This window comes from Lactuca sativa, chromosome 6 (genome assembly GCF_002870075.4).
Source record: "Lactuca sativa cultivar Salinas chromosome 6, Lsat_Salinas_v11, whole genome shotgun sequence".
NCBI classification, from domain to species: Eukaryota; Viridiplantae; Streptophyta; class Magnoliopsida; order Asterales; family Asteraceae; genus Lactuca; species Lactuca sativa.
The window spans coordinates 155,001,706-155,020,396 of NC_056628.2; the positions used below are offsets into that span (position 1 = coordinate 155,001,706).

The 18,691-nt window shown below is 36.4% G+C and overlaps 2 protein-coding genes across 3 annotated transcripts; one reads left to right on the forward strand and one right to left on the reverse strand.

Annotated features, from left to right (window-relative positions):
- The first annotated feature begins 10,191 nt into the window (after positions 1-10,191).
- Positions 10,192-12,959, forward strand: LOC111901142 (RNA-binding NOB1-like protein). The gene is made up of 5 exons (XM_023897019.3): positions 10,192-10,592; positions 11,078-12,062; positions 12,212-12,380; positions 12,493-12,609; positions 12,700-12,959. The coding sequence occupies exons 1-5, from the start codon at positions 10,265-10,267 to the stop codon at positions 12,844-12,846; spliced, it is 1,746 nt and encodes a 581-aa protein (XP_023752787.1). The 5' UTR covers positions 10,192-10,264; the 3' UTR covers positions 12,847-12,959.
- Positions 12,960-13,120: 161 nt separating this feature from the next.
- LOC111901144 (tetraspanin-10) lies at positions 13,121-15,749 on the reverse strand. 2 transcript variants are annotated; one of them, XM_023897021.3, is made up of 11 exons: positions 15,439-15,749; positions 15,154-15,266; positions 15,010-15,064; positions 14,877-14,932; positions 14,741-14,788; positions 14,615-14,663; positions 14,445-14,528; positions 14,287-14,354; positions 13,543-13,668; positions 13,387-13,457; positions 13,121-13,300 (listed from the first exon to the last, which is right to left on the reverse strand). In XM_023897021.3, exons 1-10 carry the CDS (start codon positions 15,490-15,492, stop codon positions 13,409-13,411), a joined length of 702 nt encoding a protein of 233 aa, XP_023752789.1. In that variant the 5' UTR covers positions 15,493-15,749; the 3' UTR covers positions 13,121-13,300; positions 13,387-13,408. The 2 variants fall into 2 exon arrangements, with proteins under 2 accessions (XP_023752789.1, XP_023752788.1); XM_023897020.3 differs by having other exon boundaries at positions 13,387-13,462; positions 15,439-15,747.
- Between the last annotated feature and the right edge of the window lie 2,942 nt (positions 15,750-18,691).

Genomic DNA, 18,691 nt, shown 5'->3' on the forward strand with positions numbered 1-18,691 from the left:
CGCCCATCTGAATCACTTCATGGATTTTATCACGAGTGATTATGAGACGATAATATCTTATATTCTTGAAACAAATACATATGAGTTGTAGTTTGCAAGTCGATTGCACATTGAAAATACATAAACGCACCAGTAACTTGGTGTATAAAACATATTGTTGTGTGTGATCTGATGAGTAAATTGAGCAGACATATGAGTCGAAGTTTATCCGTTCCTTTTACCCTAAGAGGGATAAAAGCGATATCACTGTCCCCTCGATGATTTATTGATGACACCCCTAAGCGCTTGGCCAAGCCAGGACTAAGTTGATGTGTTCAATTGTAGTATGATTGTTAGTCGTCATAAGTCGGAAATCGGGAAACAACACATGGACAAAAAGAATGATTATAATTCATGTCTCAGTCCATACGATATCTTGTAGAACAGAGGAATATTTGATCTCTTATCTAAAGGACACGTCATTTACTAGGTCAAAGTTCGACAACGACTTTTGAGAGCTACAATTGCTAATCATATTTTGAAGTTACATTGACAGTTATAGTTATTAGACTTATCCACATGAGAGACTACTGGATTAGGTGTCTAAGCCCATAACTATAATTGGTATATACTTAACCCGATAGTAGCATGGTCCTTTTGAGAAAGAAGTTATTTGTGATTTATTAATATATTATAAGAATAATATATTAATTGAGAAATCATATTATTTAATTTGTATTGGTCAATAATTAATTTAGTAATAAAAAGAGACTGATTAAATTAACGGAGACTAATTAAGTAAATCAGTAATACATATAGTTTGGGCTAATGTTGCATGTTGATGAGGATGGACTAATTTTATTTGGGAATCCATAAAGAGTTAGTCCAAAGGGCTTATCATATGGATTATTGGATTAAAGGCCCAAGGAAGTGAATTAGGGTTTACACGTGAAACCCTAGGAATTCCACACTATAAATCTAATCCCTAGCATCACCAAAAAAGGGTCCTAAGAGTTCCAAGAAGAACCCTAGCCGTTTTTGTGTGCTTCCTAGCCTCTCTCTCATATTCCTCCATTTGCTTTTGGTGTTTGTGACACATTAGAGGTATCACACTTGAGGTACTAAGCTTTTGAAAAACCAAGGATTACAAGCTACAACAAAGAGATATTCATCTAACTAGTTTTTATGTTTCAAATATCAAAGTTGTATGCTAGTTGTAGGTTTCATGCTTTGGAAAATTTTATTGCATGTATAACTTGAGAAAACTTAGATCCAAAGCATTAGGGTTGTATGTGCACCATAGGGATGTTATAGTGCTCAAAACCCAACAAACTCCGCCTTCCTCTTCCTGATGTCAGCTTGTCACACCCCAAAACCAAGAACGGCGGAAACGTTCCGGGGTGGAGGACGTCATGTGAAGTATCATAACAGTGTAAAGTAGTAAACAAGCAACAAGATCATCCATTGCATTAAAAGTAAAGTTTTAATACATGTGTGTTCTTTCATAATGTACAACACTAAAATGAATAATCAAAATAAGACGAGTCTTGTCTGTGCTCCGTCTTCTCAAAGCCTGGCCATCGTACCTGTCTAACTGGTGACCTGAGAATACAAGTTATTTTGAAAGCGAGTATCAGCCTAAAGCTGGTGAATTCATAAGTATTTAAGTGTCATTGTCTTGTTTTGGAAAGCTGTTATGAATGCCATGTAAATCTTTTAAATGAAGCAGTTGATATAAGTATGAAAAATCCTAGAAAATCCCATATTTCCTACTAGTATGAAATGTAGTCTTCTACTAAGACCCGAATGTTTTGTTATGACAATGATAGTTGTTCCTTCTTTTTGACTATTACAAACAGTACTAAGTCTAACTCATCGTTTATGTGAATGTATCACAAAATAAAGTAAATAGGAAAGAATATAATCGTCTTCTACCAAGACCCGAATGTTTTGCTATGATAATGATAGTTCTTCCTTCTTTTTCACTATTACAAACAGCACTTAGTCTAACTCATCGTTTATGTGAATGTTTCACAAAATAAAGTAATAGGAAAAATATAATCATGTAAGTGTTATCCTTTTGTATTAGGATTAACACGACATCGCGATTTGCGAAATGTATAACCTTTGAACATCCGTAGATTGCTCAATTTTCCTTTGTAGCTACAGCAGGTGGGAGGAAGGGTTAGTCCCGTAAAAGTATTCCTAATATAAGTATTAACCGTAGGCATCCGTAGATGTTCATCAACCTCTGTAGCGAACAGTAGGCCCAAGGAATGGTTAGTCCCGTAAAGGTACTCCTAATATAAGTAATAACCGTAGGCATCCGTAGATGTTCATCAACCACTGGTGCTAACAGCTGGGATTCGGAATGGTTAGTCCCGTCTAGATATCCCGTTGAACTGGGATAGGCAGGACAATTTACACAGAAGGTACTAATAAATCATCCTCGTGAATCGAGATACAAGTATTCATGTAAGTGTATACAGGTAAATGTATCGACGTAGAGGTACTCATGTAATGTATTCATGTAAGGTACTCATGTAAGTGTATCCATGTAAGCGTACTCATGTAAGTGTATTCATGTAACATGTAATGTATAGTATAGACTCATGAATGAACTGACTCTGATGTAATTCCTTGTAATAGGAATAATGTTTTGTATCTTCTAACTATCCCTATAATAGTTAACAGGAAGGTAATTGGTTGTCCAAGCAGGTTTATACACCCTTGCTAAACATGAGTGTGGGAACTGAATGAAGGATGAAAAATATAACATCAATACATATATAAGAACATAAGTGTATAGATATAGTTTTGTTCAAGAAGGTAAAAATGGTTTTGTAAGACATCTAAGAGTTTTGAACAATAACTAACAATGAGTTGATGTCATGTTAATAAACATTTCAAACGTAATACTTTTTCTATCAATGTATTTTTAAGATATAAAACCATTTCATGCATCACATTTTGTAGTATGTGAAATCTGCTGAATGAAAACACAGTTATAAATACATATGATTGATTTAATAACATGCTATTTTCTAACTGTATTCCCCCCATTAAAGCATTTAAAATCATTTAAAACATTGATTAAGGGGTATGAACTCACCTGAAGATGGTGGTTTGGATGTACTGAATGATGTAGGATAGCTAGGTGATAAGTGAAGACTTGTTCACACTCAATGATCCTAGTTAACATATAATCACACATATATGTATCCAATTAGACTTTAAACCACTAATTGACAAAGTCAAGACATCCTAAGGCATGTAAAACACCTTATTTAAGTGCTACAAGTCATAAGGATTGCATCTAAGTGCTAAAGGACCTTGCTATAGTGTTTGGGGTTCAAGGGTAAACTCCTTTGGAGTTTACGGTTTTCATGACTTTGACCTAATGAGTTTACGGTCGTAAACCCAAGAGTTTACAGTCGTAAACTCAAGAGTTTACGGTCGTAAACTCCTCTCTTTTTGACCATAAGCTGTTTTGAGGTTTTGCAAGTCCTTTGAAGCATTTCTACTTGGTGGTTTGGCCTTTGGAAGAGATTAGGGCATCATTACACTCCTTTGAGGAGTTTACGGCCTCATGGTCATTTCTCTTTGGGTTTACTACCTTAAACTCATGGGTTTACTACCTTAAACTCATGAGTTTACTACCTAAAACCCATATGTTTGGCATTTGGGGGGTTTTCAAGTCCTTAGCTCAATTATGGCAATAGTCTAGGTTAGATTTAGACATAAGGAATAACCATTGGACTTTTATGGGACTTTTATGCACTTTTTGGGGTGTTTACAGTTTTGGGAGATCCCCAAACCGTAAACACATAAAAATGTAAGTATTTGGTGCTTTTTGTGTGATAAACTCATCAAGGATGAAGCTAGACAAGTCCCTAAGGCATGGTGAAGCATCTAGGCACCTTAAGGCACCACTTTGCACCATAAATGGTGTTTACGGTTTTGGGAGCCTCCCAAAACCGTGAAAACCTTGATCTTGGTGTTCTTGGGAGTTTTCTTTGATGTTAATATGTAATACAAGCTTAATAAGACTCAAGGATGGAAGTACTTACTATAAGGAAGCTTTGATTTAGCTAAAAGTCCAAGAACACTTAGTGTGTGTTCTTGGTGTTTTTGGAAATCTAATCAAAACACATAAATGAATGGATGCACAAACACTAGATTGAGTATTAAACCAACTTGAAATGGTTAGAACACTTACTAGTTTGAAGATCTAGAACAAAATCAAGGATGATACTTGAAAGGATATTTTGGAGTTTACTCTTTTGGGTATTTGGGGAGTAAACACATAATGGCTAGACTTGGGGAGTAAACTCATGGATAAGCATGAGTTTACAGATTTTTGGGATGAATTTTCGACCCAAACAAAATAGTTTGGCCGGGAACTTCTAAGACGCGAGGTGTTTGCGGTTTTTAAAATTCAAAACCCGAGACGACACTTTCTTTCACCCGTTCGTTTAAAAATAATATTAAAATAATCAAACGAACTTTATTTTTCCCAAAAACAAGTATAAGTGAACTTGACTTATAATATGAAGTGATTGACTTTTAGGGTTTGACCGAATGAAAATTCCGGGTTGTCACACAGCTCTCAACATGTCATAGTATCAGGTCTTACGCATCTCCTCGTCTCCCGGGTACTGAGGCACCATTAAGGCCCTCTCCATTAACTTAGCGGTAATCTCTGCCACTGATTTAATCGTCTATCTCATGTCACGAAACTCCCTGGCTAGCTGTTGAATCTCCACAACTGGTGCAAACTCAGCGCTAAACCTGGTCACAAAATCCGACCAAGTCATAGCCTCAATGGTTGGGGCCCCCAACGAATCACTGACTGCCTCCCACCAATCTCAAGCTCATTCTCTCAAACAACCTGCAACATACCAAACTTTCGACCCCTCAGGGCAGAAGCTCGTCAACTTTCCAGACTCGATGCTTGCAATCCACCTCCTGGCAACAATGGGGTCCTTCAACCCGTGGAATTATCGCGTACCACATCCCTTGAAGTCCTTGAAGGAGAGTATGTGTGTCCCTGTTTGGCCAGATGACATGTCTCTCCTGAATGCCCTGAGATGCTCCTCCATCAGCTCGATGATCCCTTCCTTGATCGACCTGAAAATCACCGGGGTCGCCTCAAGGATGCCTCTCGTAATCTCTGACGCGATGAACTCGCGTAACCCATCATCAACCGACTCGGAACCCACACCCAAACCTGAACCTGAACTTGATCCTGACCCTGAACCTCCTGCTCCGAAATGTGTCACCACAATTCTGAAACAAAACACATAATCGGCATAGTCATATATAATTTCGAGGGGTCTCACACGCTCTACAAGTTCTCTGGTTCTATCTTAGCCCTCCTTGATTCGAGTACGAAACCTCTACTTTCAGCAGTATGGGCCCATATTACCTTCCACATATATCCGTACTTCCTCAAGGATTGCCTTCACTTCACCAAGTCCCTTTCACTACTATGATTGATGCACTAATCTCATCCCAGGCTTACCTTAGCGTAACTCTCTAACCCACTCTCCGCTATCAGATACGTAAGAAGTCCCTGCTACCTTTACCTAACTAGCTCACAAATACCATTACATATCACTAAGACTAGATAATTCTTCTAACGAGAGGTCCTACCCTACAACAGTTGGACTCAAACAAGAGCTACGGAATAGGGCTAGACCTAACCTTCTAAAATTATTTAGTCCTCGCAATATGTAACTTAACATATTCTTTTACTAATTAGTTAAAGATAACTAGAACTCCTAAAAGCACAAAGCAAGCATCATTCGAACATTGAGTAACCCAAACCAAGCATATCATATTCAAGCCATCATATCACTGACTAATCAGTTCTAGCATGTAATTCAATAAGCACATATAGCAGACACATAAGGCATCTTCCTAGATCCCTAGCCCTAATCTAGCATGCAGTTCTCATACATACGATAAGCATATAAGACATCCTTCCTATATCATTAGCCCTAATCTAGCATGCAATTTTCATAATCATATCATATATCATAACAAACATGTACGAGTATCTTGGGGGAAACTTACTTGAGCTCGGCCGCTTGCACGCATCACAGACCTTGTTATTTCTTAAAACTATTTATCTTAATTTTTAGAAAACTATTTTCTTGTAAAAACCTTTCAAACCCTCGATTTGAGTCCAGACACCCCCGAAGGTGTGTCCGAATCCCTCAAACCAAGGCTTTGATAAGAACTTGAAACATACCAAAAATACGGACCAAAATTTCATTTTTGATATAACAATTCATAAAACACTTTTTAAGAAAAACATCATCATGTTATTTCATACCATAAAAACCATAGATCATATGTCTCAAAAGCATGTCATAAAATAGTAACAATGCCAGAGTACAAATCACAAGAATCTCATATGCAGAAAATCGTGTGTGCGATGCGTTGCTACCGTGCCGACTCCTTTCCCTTCGCGGAAGAAGTACCTGAAACCAAAACAGAAAACTGTAAGCACAAAGCTTAGTGAGTTCCCCCATCATACCACATACCATACATAACACATACTGTCTATCATATCCGAGTACTAGCTACCCCTTCGGTCTCTTTTAATCGGTTAACTTGCCTAGCATATCAGGGTGCTGGCCTACCCCTTCGGTCCTTTCGACCGCTAACTTGCCTAGCATATCAAGGTGCTGGCCTACCCCTTCGGTCCTGTTGACCGGTACCTCGCCTAGCATATCAGGGTGCTGGCCTACCCCTTCGGTCCTTTCGACCGATACCGGGGACTATTTCACCCCTACTTCAACCACATAACATCCTAGTGCATAAACATATAAGTCATAACTGCCTAGCTTATCCAGGTGCTGGCATACCCCTTCAGCCCTATCGACCGATATTAGTGTCTATCATACCCCTCCTACCACTATCACATAACATCATAGCATACTAGCACATAAGCATAACAGATACGACATACCATATCATTATCACAAAGATAATCATCTCTACTATAGCTCTTACTAGTTGTCTGGCATTGGTGCCTTCGACCCACTTCTATCGGAAGGTAACTCACCTCAATGTCGTGAAGTAGCTGAACCGTCCTCGGTGTTGGGATCAATTCCTCTCAAACTCCTACACATAATAATCTCATTTAATTACCACCATACTCATAACCCTTTTAAGGGTCAACTTAGGTCAAACTAAAAGTCAAGGTCGACACCCTGGTCAAGGTCAACCTTTGGTCAAAGTCAACATCTAGTTGACTCAACTCGCCGAGTTGGTCCATCAACTCGCCGAGTTCCATAACCCATAAAACCCTGAAGTTTCGCTCCTACTCGTCAAGTTCTTTCATGAACTCGTCGAGTTCTTACTTGTAACATAGTCGAGACCTTTTACCCACAACTCGCCGAGTTCCTCTTGAAATCGTCGAGTTCTCATTCATACAGAGTCGGGACATTTTGTTTATAACTCGCCAAGTTCCTCCTTGGACTCGTCGAGTTCTTTAATCTTCAAGCCCAAAACATGTCCAACTTGTTGAGTCATCTCCTAGACTCAACAAGTTTACTCAGTAACAGAAAAGGTCGGGGGACCACGACCCAACTCGCCGAGTCATATGAACAACTCATCGAGTCCCCCATAGTCTAAATCCATACCGTCGTTTTTAGTCGGGCTTAATGCATTCAAAACACATATCTGGTTCTCTAGGGTCGACATATCACATAAAGTTTATAACTTTACGTGCATGCATGGGTTATTTAGCTCAAAAAGTCCTAAAAAGTGGTTCATATGATGCATGGGACTCCTATGGTCATAAAGTTGGCACCTTTATGCCATGGAGTCCCTCAAAGACTCTAAATTTGAAGTTATTACCCCAAACATGCTTGCATCCATGAATGGTTCCATATTATGCTCCATATGGCCCTAAACTACCCCATGAAGAGATCTGGTAAACAAATAGACAAGGTATAGACTTTATACCTCAAATGAACTGGAAATGAAGTTCTTCTTATGGATCCAAAGCTCATTCCTTCAACCAAGAACTTCTAGCTTCCACCCCTTCAAGAAAATACCAAAGAATCACTCCTTTTTCACTCACACACACTCACAAAGCTCAAGATCACAAATTATGGTTTGCTGGACTATGGGAGGCGATGAGGGAGGCCACAATAGGGGTGTTAAGGTCTTTAAATAGGGTGTAAACCCTGAAAATTAGGGTTTCACTCTGGCAACCCTACTCGTCGAGTCGAGGCTTCTCGAATCGTCGAGTAGACTTCAAGTCCCGCATCCAAAAATCCCATTCCTACTTGATGAGTTTGGGGCCTCCAACTCGTCGAGTCCCTTTGCAAAAATGAGTAATTCTTTATTAAAATACATACCACGAACCGAGCGTTACAACCCTTCTTGTTCCGCAGCATGTGACGAACGGGGAGATGAAAAAGGCCTGGTATCATGAGATGTTGAGGAGCGATATACGACAGTTTGTGAGCCGATCCAGCTGCAAGACGCTGAAGGATATGGTTGTTAGGGCTAGAGAGAGAGAGAGAGAGAGAGATTGATTTATAGATTGAGAGGAAGAGGAAACCAGATGCGACATCTGGTGTGGAGGGTTCGGGCAAGAAGCCCAAGGTAGATTCCCGGGGAAAGGGCCAGTAGGACCGAGGCCGCCGCGGAAAGTGTGGCAGGTCGCACTAGAGGATGTGTAGGGCGGGTAGTTCGGGCTGCTTTAAGTGCGGCCGAACTGGTCATGTTAGCAGGGACTGTACTGCTACCACCGCTGCTTCAAGTGCGGCCCAAAACTTCTTTCAATTCAAGTCCATATGTTATAATTTAACCCTCAATATCCAGAAAATATAACTTTAACACCCCAATGTGTACACCCTGCTAATTTAATACGACTTTAGGGCTAAAATAAAACATAAAAAATACATATCAGGAGGTTTTTTTAGAGTTTATTATTTATTTCTTTATTTACTTATTTTTAAACGGGATGTTACAATTAATATACTATTTAAAAACGAACGTGCATAAAAGTATTGAACAATAATAAAAAACACTTGGTGAAACATATTCATAACAAAAAAACATAATTGCAACTAGTCTATCATAACAGATTTGTCAGCACTTCCTCTGGTGCCATCTTTCGAAGTTCTATCTGTTTTCAATTTAAGTTTTAACACTCTTTTTGATTTCTTTCTCAATTTTATAGGTGCATTTGTTGGTTTATTTTTTTATCTTATATTGAAACGCAACATCTTCGATTTTTATCTGCAAAAACAAAATTTTAAGAACATTTTAATACATTACCGTAAAAATAAATTAAAATTATAAAATTATTGTTTTTGGATTTTACCTTTATCGGACGCAATTTCGAAAGCTCCTGTAAATGGAATACATTTTCGTCGTCCGTAAAACCCACATTTTTTTTACATCAACGCAAACTCATCTTTGGACTAACATGGATTACTGAACAATACATAGAAAAAATTATAAGTATAGTTATTCCATAATGATATTCCGTAACATCATTCCAGAATAGTTTATTGGGTTCCGGATCACGTTCTTCTTGTCCCGGACTCATATTACCATTCTGGAACCCCTACAATACCTAATTCCGGACTAAAACAAGCGATCCGAAACACATTACAAAGTACTTACATGAGATTCATACACGTACAACGAGAAAAACATAAAAAGGATAATCCAGATTCGATCATAATATTCCAGGGTCCAGACTATTCCGAACAATTCCGGAATACATAAATTGTTTTGTAAAATCAAATGCGAAGTAACTTAAAGTGTATAATTTACTTGGTTTGATAAATCAATGCTAAAAGTTAGGTTTGAAATACGTTTAGATCGTGCTTCGGATTTATAAATTCCAGTTTTTTTTGTCTGTGACACTCGTGTGTATATATATATATATATATATATATATATATATATATATATATATATATATATATATATATATATATATATATATATATATATATATATATATATATATATATATATATATATATCATTGGATTATATTATTTGACTTGGGCCGGTTTTCGGGTGAGGAGTAACCCATTCACAACCAAATTGTTAGTTTTCAAAGAAAAAAAAATGATTATATTAAAAAAAACACTAAAAAAGTTGTTAGATTCAATTCCCCCTCTATATATGTTTATATAGAAACCTCTGATATATAAAACATTTTTAATGAATATAAAACAAGAAAAGAAACCTCTAATATATTGCTAGGGTTTTGCTCTATTATTCGCAGACAGTCAAAGCCATGGAGGTGCCAAAATCGACTCCCTGGAGCAACATTGTTAAGCAAAACCCTCCACCTCAAAACCCTAATAATTACCACCATGATCAGTCACAATCGGCCGCTGCAGCTCTTGTCGGCAGCTGTAAGTCCACCAAAGGCATTGCCGTCGCCGTGGTGGATGCGAACGCCATCATACAAGGAGGAGAACAGCTTCACAACTCCGCCGATAAGTTTGTCTCCGTTTCTGATGTTATCCAGGAAGTACGGGACCCTACTTCTCGGCACCGCCTCAATTTCCTACCGTTCACCGTCGACACCATGGAACCTTCCCCTGAATCACTTAAAAAAGGTCCGTGTTAACAACTTTTTTCCAGTTCAATTAACTACTCAAACAGAGGAAGCTTAATTGTTAAAATTTGTGATGTTTTTTACACGATTGATTGAAGTAATTAATGGTTTTAGTCTTTTAGAATCAAGTCATGGTTTTGTAAGAACTATCAGGCAACTAATCTATAGTTAAAGCAATATGTTGTTTGGATCATATAGCCTTTTTACCAAACTTATAAGTGATTCCTTTTAATACATCAAATATCCTTGCTGAGATATTCTTCAGGTTGAGAGAAACCCATTGCTTAATACAATTCGATAGCAGGCGATTGATTTGTGTTATTACTTGCTAATCAAAGCAGTCTTTATGAAACTATCAGTGTAACTAAATTTACTTGTTTTATAATCTAAAATTTTCCATTTTGATTACATATAGAGTATGCAGAAAGTCAAAAGAATTCTGGATTCTGTTTTCTGAAAATGTCTTTTTGTGTCCCGTTTTTTCAGTGATAAGCTTTGCAAGAGCAACTGGAGATCTACAAACACTCTCAGATGTTGATCTCAAACTCATTGCTTTGACTCATACCTTGGAGTCCCAAATCCATGGAACCAGTCATCTTCGAGATATCCCTCCACCTATTCGCACAGTTAATGTAAAGAGGCTTCCTGAGAAAGAATTACCAGGATGGGGATCCAATGTGCCTAACTTAGCTCAATGGGAAGCTTTAGAACACACAGTTGGAGATGGATCAGGACCCGATTCAAGAATCCTCCCTCTGAAAGATCTGAACATGAATCTCCTCCCTGGAGACAAAGATCAAATCAATGAAGATTCCACATCAGCAAATGGGTCTGAACCACAATATAACGAGAATCGAAAGTATTTCCCTAAGAAGAAAGAGATTGTTATTGAAGGGAAAAAGAATGTAGCAGATGGGATTGATGCATCTCAGGGGGAATTTGATGATGATGATGCAGATGATTGGCTTCCTGCTGTTAGTCGAAGCACTCATAGGAGGTTCTTAAGGAGGAAAGCTAGACGTGAAATGTATGAGTCAGCAACTGAAAAGGATATTCAAAATGATGCAAACTTGCAAACCCAAAATGAAGACCATACTGATGATACTAAATGCCCAGATCTGATCGATGAAACTTCAGAAGAAAGAAACAATGGTGATGATGATCTTTCGACAGTTTTAGATCAAATGAGGCTTGAAGAAGAGTCTTCAAAAGCTTCTGAAAATGATGAGACTAATTGGGTTGTTGTAGATGATGAAGAAAAGGAGACAGAAACCATTAGTGAGATGAATGAAAGTGTTGATGCATCATCATTTGTTGATGATGAGAGCAGTGAGCAAAGCTGGATGCTAAGATCACTTTCTGAGTCAACTGTCGCGTGTGTCACTGCTGATTTTGCAATGCAAAATGTTATTTTACAGATGGGCTTACGGTTAGTCGCGCCAGGTGGAATGCAGATACGCGAGCTTCACAGGTTTGTGTTTTTTTTTAAACAGTGTTGTACTGTGTTTGGCATGCATTGGACAGTGACACTGACAACTGAAAGTGAACATGACATTTGACTGTGACAGTGATAGTGACAGACTGACAGTGACAACATTGTACTGTGTTATGTTTTTGTAGGTGGATATTGAAATGTCATGCATGTTTTAAGGTGACAATGGAAATCGGTAGGATATTTTGTCCAAGTTGTGGGAATGGAGGCACTTTAAGGAAAGTGGCTGTTACGGTTGGTGAAAACGGAACTATTATTGCAGGCCGTAGGCCCCGTATATCGGTGCGCGGCACAAAGGTTAGTTCTTGAAAGGAAATGACCATTTTGCCCTTGTGTCTAAATGACATTTACAATACTTGAATAAAGTAAAGTTGGTTGCTATAATGAGTTTTTATTTTTATTTGTGCAGTTTTCTTTGCCTCTTCCACAAGGAGGAAGAGATGCCATAACAAAGAATCCTATTTTACGTGAGGATCAACTTCCACAAAGGTTCTTGCATCCCAAGAACAAGAAGAAGAACAAAGAGGTGAAATTAGTAAATTACCATTCTACCCTTCCAACCACATACATTATATAATATATTTGTTTTGTTTTGTTTTGTTTTATATGTGTATAGGCGGATGATATTTTTGCTACAAATGAAATGTTTACCCATCATACGGATAAGAAGGCGCCTTTGCAACCACCTGTGAGGAAAGCCATGGCGGTTTTTAGTGGCAGGAGGAACCCTAATGACAATCACTATTCTCGTGCTAAGCATTAGACTTATTTACTTTTTCATGGGTTTGTGTTTTATTGCCTAAGTTTTTATTGAGAATTTGTTGAGAGTCACATTGGTTGTTTTTGCTTATTTATATGAATGCAATTTTGGTTTTATTTTTTGTTGAATGCAATTTTGTTATGTCTACTATGAAAGGGAAAAAAAATATAATATTTGTTTGCCAATTTGCAATTTCTCACGTTGTGATTCTACAAACTTGTAAACATATGAAACAATCATTGAGCAAATGCCAAAATATCAACCAAGGAGAAGGAAGTCATGAATGAAGGAATTGTTACTAAATTTCTTGAAATCTTTACATTACTTTTGTTTTCACTTTTCAATTACATCAAAAGCAAAAAGAATTCAGAATCACACAATTCTTCAAGTTTCAAGATTTGTCATGGCTACTTGCAGCATTTCGTCTCGCACAACATCCCACAAAATATATCATAGTCTGACATCAATCAATCAAAGATCAAATTCAAATATAAATTGAAGATTTTGACATTTTCAAGTAAAAATCGAAAATTTGGGACTTACCAAGACAACAAACAAGACCACGTTAAAGATAGCAACCACACGCCATTCTTTTTTCATGTATTCTGCTACTCCTGCTCTATATATGCGTGATAAAAGATTATATAAACCAAAAATAATAAGACAAATATGGGAAAATGAAAAAAAAAAAAAGCTTACTTGCAGGAATCACAGTTGTAGCACTTGATGGGTTTTCGATTCTTGTAAAGTTTGCAGTCTTTATTGGAGCTGATTGGATGGAAGGTCAAGTCATAGTAAGAGGCATTCACAACAGGGTAGCCACACCTATACAACATTTTGACTGGTCAACACTCAACACGATAGGAAATGACATGACAGATTGTACTGGGTTTGATATACAATGTCAACGAGACAAAAATTTAATTTTGTCCCACCAAAGCAAGGTAAAAGACATGGATACCCTTTGTATCAAGGAGGTTTCACCAAATCTGACCAAAATGGCGGCTGCATGGTAAAATGACCATTACACCCTTTAATTTGATTTCAAATTGTAAAAAGATCAAGTGAAGTTAATCTGAATGCCAGGGTATTTGTGTCATTTTTGACAGATTTTCTGACAATGGTGCTGAAAAATGGTAAAATGACCCTTATGCCTGTAGTTCGATTTTAAATTGTAAAAAACATCAAGTAAAGTTAATCTAATGTTCAGGGGTATTTTCGTCATTTTGAACAGATTTCTGATCAGAATGCTGCGGAAAATGCTAAAATGACTGTTATGCACTTCACTTGGATTTCAAAATTGTAAAAACATAAAGTGAAACCGATAAAAAGTTCAGGGGTATTTTAGTCATTTTCGCTTAACACGAAATGGAGAGTTGGACGACCCTTTTGACTGTTTTTATTAATAGTTTGGTGTTGTATTTGGAACTATGGCCAACATACACAGATGGTGGTCTGCAACAACCAGCTTCAATGGGAGTTAATTTTGCCAATTCATATTGTTTAAGAGTCTGCAAAACAAAATTAAAAAAAAAAAAAAAAAACAATTATCATCACATTCTTGAAACAAATCAACAAAACTAAAACAATCAAATACAAACCTTGAATCTTTTTGATAAGTTACTACAATCATCAGCTTTCACAAGACAAGTTTGCAAGTGCTTCCAGTTATGTGTGTTATTCAACTAAACCCGAAAATCAAGAAACAAAAAAAGAAAGTTAATTTTCAAGATTTTATGTTTACAATCTTAGATTCACAATCATTTCTTACTTCTTTTAGAAACCATGTATTGTAATCTTGAAGTCGATACTCCTTAAATCTAACCAAAAAATAAAATTAGAAACCAAAAGATAATTAATACTACAAGAGTGAAAAAGATTGTGACTAAAATTGTACCTCAAACCCACAACATTATGACCAGTGCCATTGTTAGTTATAATAAACCTACAAAAAAAGAATTTTTTTTATTTTCATAACTTGGTTCATGTGTAAAGAGGGTTGAATTCCATAGTGAAAGGTGAAACATACTTACGCTAATACAGTAAATAAAATAATTCCCAATAAAATCAAGCAAAGCATGATCAAATACTGCATCATAATATAAACTTTCAGTAACAATTTACTAGTAACAGTAATAATAAAAGTTGAGACTGCAACGAATATACCATCCATAGTAAAATAGAGTTGTTCTTTAGCGCGCCAAAAAACCCGATAACTGATCTGAAATGGGACATGACTTAATAAAGAAAAGTTCGCAGAAAAAAAAAGGTTTTTCTTTCCCGATTAAGACATGTGAGGGGATATCTTACATCAAGAATATTAGAGCGCCAAGACCCAAAATTGGAAGAGTGAGCGACTTTCTACAACCATCATGATGAGCGCTAATCCACACGCCAAAACCAATTACACCTACAGCTACAAACTACACAATGAAAAAAATATTGGTGAGCTATTTTGTAGATATAAAATGAGTAGAAAAGGTTGTATATTGCTGCAAAATCTGGTTTAAGCATTTCGACAAACACCTAGAGCGCATGCAAAGCAAGAGTTTCAGATTTCTATAAACAAAGTGCACGGGAATTCCACAGGCATACCATAGTTAGAAAATTAATCCATCTGATCACGAATGTGCTTACTCCTGTGCTCATTTCCTTCTCGAATAAACTCCGATTTCTTGTTCTTCAATCGAATAAAGCAAGTTGATTTCCCTGTGTTTTTAAAGTCAAAAATGGGAAGCGGCAAAGGGGGAAAAGGGAAGAAGATTTGAGATAAAGATGGGACTTTTGAGGGTTGTTTTGGGGAATTCACGTAGCTTGAAAAGTTATGGGATTATTGAAGAATGTGCAATAAAACACACAAAGCAACGACAAGACAAATTATTGTTAACAAGCAGACAACAACGCAGAAACAGAAAGAGGTGAACTTCAAGATTTTAGTTACAGGTAGAGTTTATATTAGAACCCTATATTATTATAAAATGGACGGTATAGTCCCTATATTATCAATTTCTATATTTTTGATACACTTTAGTTTGTTATATACTTGGTATAATTTAGGACAGAACATTATGGGTAAATGTTATTTGATCAAAGTGGTAAACGGAAAAAAAATTGTTTTCAGATTATTTATAAAGTATATAACTATAGACTTGTAGTTAAAAACTTAAACTTTCTACCATATTAAGTATCAATACTTTTTAATTTTAAAAAAGCTATATAAAACTTTTTCCTATTGTGAAAGTTTTTTTTTTTTAATTTAATTTTTTTTCACTCAAAACCTTTTCAAAAAACTTGTTAATTAACTTCTGCTTTTCCAAGCATTATGATAGGCTCTATATAAATAAGTTTGACAACCAAACGTAACCATCAAATATGGCTATTAAAGTGGTATCCCCTCCTTTAAACCATCTCCCTAGCCACCTTAATCAACAACCACCAAACACCCTTACACCTTCCTTCACCGTTTCCTGAACAACCAAACACCACCCTAATTTTATTCATGCAACCAACAAAACACCGTGAAACCTCACCATCACCATCATATCCGACCACCATCAAATCACCTTCACCATCACAGACACACACATAATACATACAATGTTCTTTGTTCTCTTGTACACCTGTAATGTAATCGTTTTTTGAAATTATAAGGGGAAGGTAGAAAACCTGCACGAAAGAACTAAAAGCAAACCCTTTCATCGGCTCCTTGTACATCCTCTGATTATCAAGTTCTTGTTTACTTATATTCTTCGATTGGAACCTCTGTTTATGTGCAAATTCAGATTCACAATAGAGGATTCGATTTATGTTCTTGCTACCAAGACACACACATATAGATAGAGAGGGATTATGATTGAGCATAGAATAAGGAGGCAAAGATTTATAAAGTTATGATTAATGTATTTGAGGAGAAGAAATCAAGTGAAAGAAATGTGGATTCGAGTGGACAAACATGTGTCGGCCGCGTCATGCTGATCGGACAACCACATTTTCTCTAAATGAGTGTGTGGCATAGTGGATATGTTATTCCAGATTAGAGGGACGAAATAAGTAGGTCAACTTCCAAATTATGCCCTAGAAAGCGAAAAAAAATAAGTTAAAGGGCCATTTAAACTAATTCGAGAACTTTTGTTACCTAACAGTGACATTAACCCTAAAAAAACAGTTTGGACATATCTGTCACACATAAGATTCATAACACAAAACCTAAAAGTATTAAATTAAAGGACATTCCATATAATTTATAAAAATAAGTGAAACATAAACTTGAAAGAAGATTAAACTATCGAAATACAAATAGGGGTATCAACCATTAAATAGAAACTCCATTCCTCCAAAAGGATAAACATCAACAATAAGTTAGAAGAAACCAACGACTGGTGCAATAAGACTGACACATGACAAGATTAATAAGAGTTTGCTCATATCGGGTTGCTAGAATGTTAGGATATTTGTCATAATTTTCTCTTCCTTTTGTGAAAAAAATCAATAAGATGATATAAACAATTGATTAGAAGTGTTTATAAGTTATATTGTTACAAACATATAGTCGCCTTGTCTTATGTCTCTACTCCTCGGTTTCAATTAGGCGTGTGAGGCTTGCTTTCTAAGATGCCTTCCTACATTTTTTTATGCGAGAATTTCATATATGTCATTTTTAAACATCAAAATAACATATTTGCCCAACTTAATTTCATAATATCATATTTACCCTTTATAAACCTTCAAAATATCATATTTGCCCAAATCTTTTTTTACAGTGTTTTTAATAGTTTATAATCACTTTTTATATCTTACAATCAATATAATTATTAAAAAATTTAACCATATTATCCCTATGTCTATAATAATGAAACATGCACTTCTATATTGTTTAAGTGTCGCTCTCTTGACAAACAAAATGATTCATCTTAAACCCTCTCCATGGAATATATGCATTGATTGCTTAGTTTTTGTTGTTGTTGAATATTATCATGATGTAGATGGAGAATATTTTAGAAATTACCATTGATATTTTGATGTTAAGGACATATATGATATTTTGATATTTAAGGACATATATGAAATTTTGATATTTAAGAAGTGCATATACGAACGACATTTTAAAATTTTAGGAAGGGTAAATATGATATCTAGAAATTAGGTTGAGCAAATATGATATTTTGATGTTTAATAATGGTATATACGATATTCTCCTTTTTTTATTAGTCGCTACTTCTCGATCTTAAATTACTAATTGTGCTTAAATGTTTAATGGATTACCATGGCCCAAATAACATGTACATACCTACAAGAGCTATTGAAAATCTAATGTTCGCAGCCATTGCTGCTCTTGCTAGCCCATGTTGCCCTCCCCGTGGGTCGGCCTTAGCCCCACTATGTAACGCCCGGTTCCTAAAATGTAATTAAATCAAAATTTATTCACTTCTACGTAGAAACTCGACGAGTTGGAGGCCCCAAACTCGTCGAGTAGGAAGATAATTGGACGCGGATTGTAAAGTCTACTCGACGAGTTGAGGAACCTCAACTCGACGAGTAGGCTGGCAGAAATGAAACCCTAACTTCAGGGTTTTGTACCATATTTAAGGACCTTAATGCCTCATTATGGCCTCCCTCATCGCCCCCTCAGTCCAGAAAAACCCTAATTCATGAGCTTGAGCCTTCTTGAGTGTGTAGGAGTGAAAAGAGAGTGATTCTTTGGTATTTTCTTGAAGGAGTTGAAGTTGGAGATGCTTGGTTGAAGGAAGAAGCTTTGGATCCTGGGATTTCTCTATTAAGGAAGCCATATTAAGGTATAAACTTTATACATTGACTATTCATTTGCTAGATCTCTTCATGGAGGATTTTA

What these genes read in the sequence shown, in the direction of transcription:
- LOC111901144 (XM_023897020.3), bottom strand. Translation starts at nt 15,492, where the DNA reads ATGAGCACAGGAGTAAGCACATTCGTGATCAGATGGATTAATTTTCTA. An exon ending in GGATTAATTTTCTAACTATG is followed by an intron (nt 15,267 to 15,438) that starts GTATGCCTGTGG and finishes TTCATTGTGTAG; the next exon opens with TTTGTAGCTGTAGGTGTAAT. An exon ending in TACAACTGTGATTCCTGCAA is followed by an intron (nt 13,463 to 13,542) that starts GTAAGCTTTTTT and finishes ACGCATATATAG; the next exon opens with AGCAGGAGTAGCAGAATACA.
- LOC111901142 (XM_023897019.3), top strand. Translation starts at nt 10,265, where the DNA reads ATGGAGGTGCCAAAATCGACTCCCTGGAGCAACATTGTTAAGCAAAAC. An exon ending in TATCGGTGCGCGGCACAAAG is followed by an intron (nt 12,381 to 12,492) that starts GTTAGTTCTTGA and finishes TTATTTGTGCAG; the next exon opens with TTTTCTTTGCCTCTTCCACA. An exon ending in ACAAGAAGAAGAACAAAGAG is followed by an intron (nt 12,610 to 12,699) that starts GTGAAATTAGTA and finishes ATATGTGTATAG; the next exon opens with GCGGATGATATTTTTGCTAC.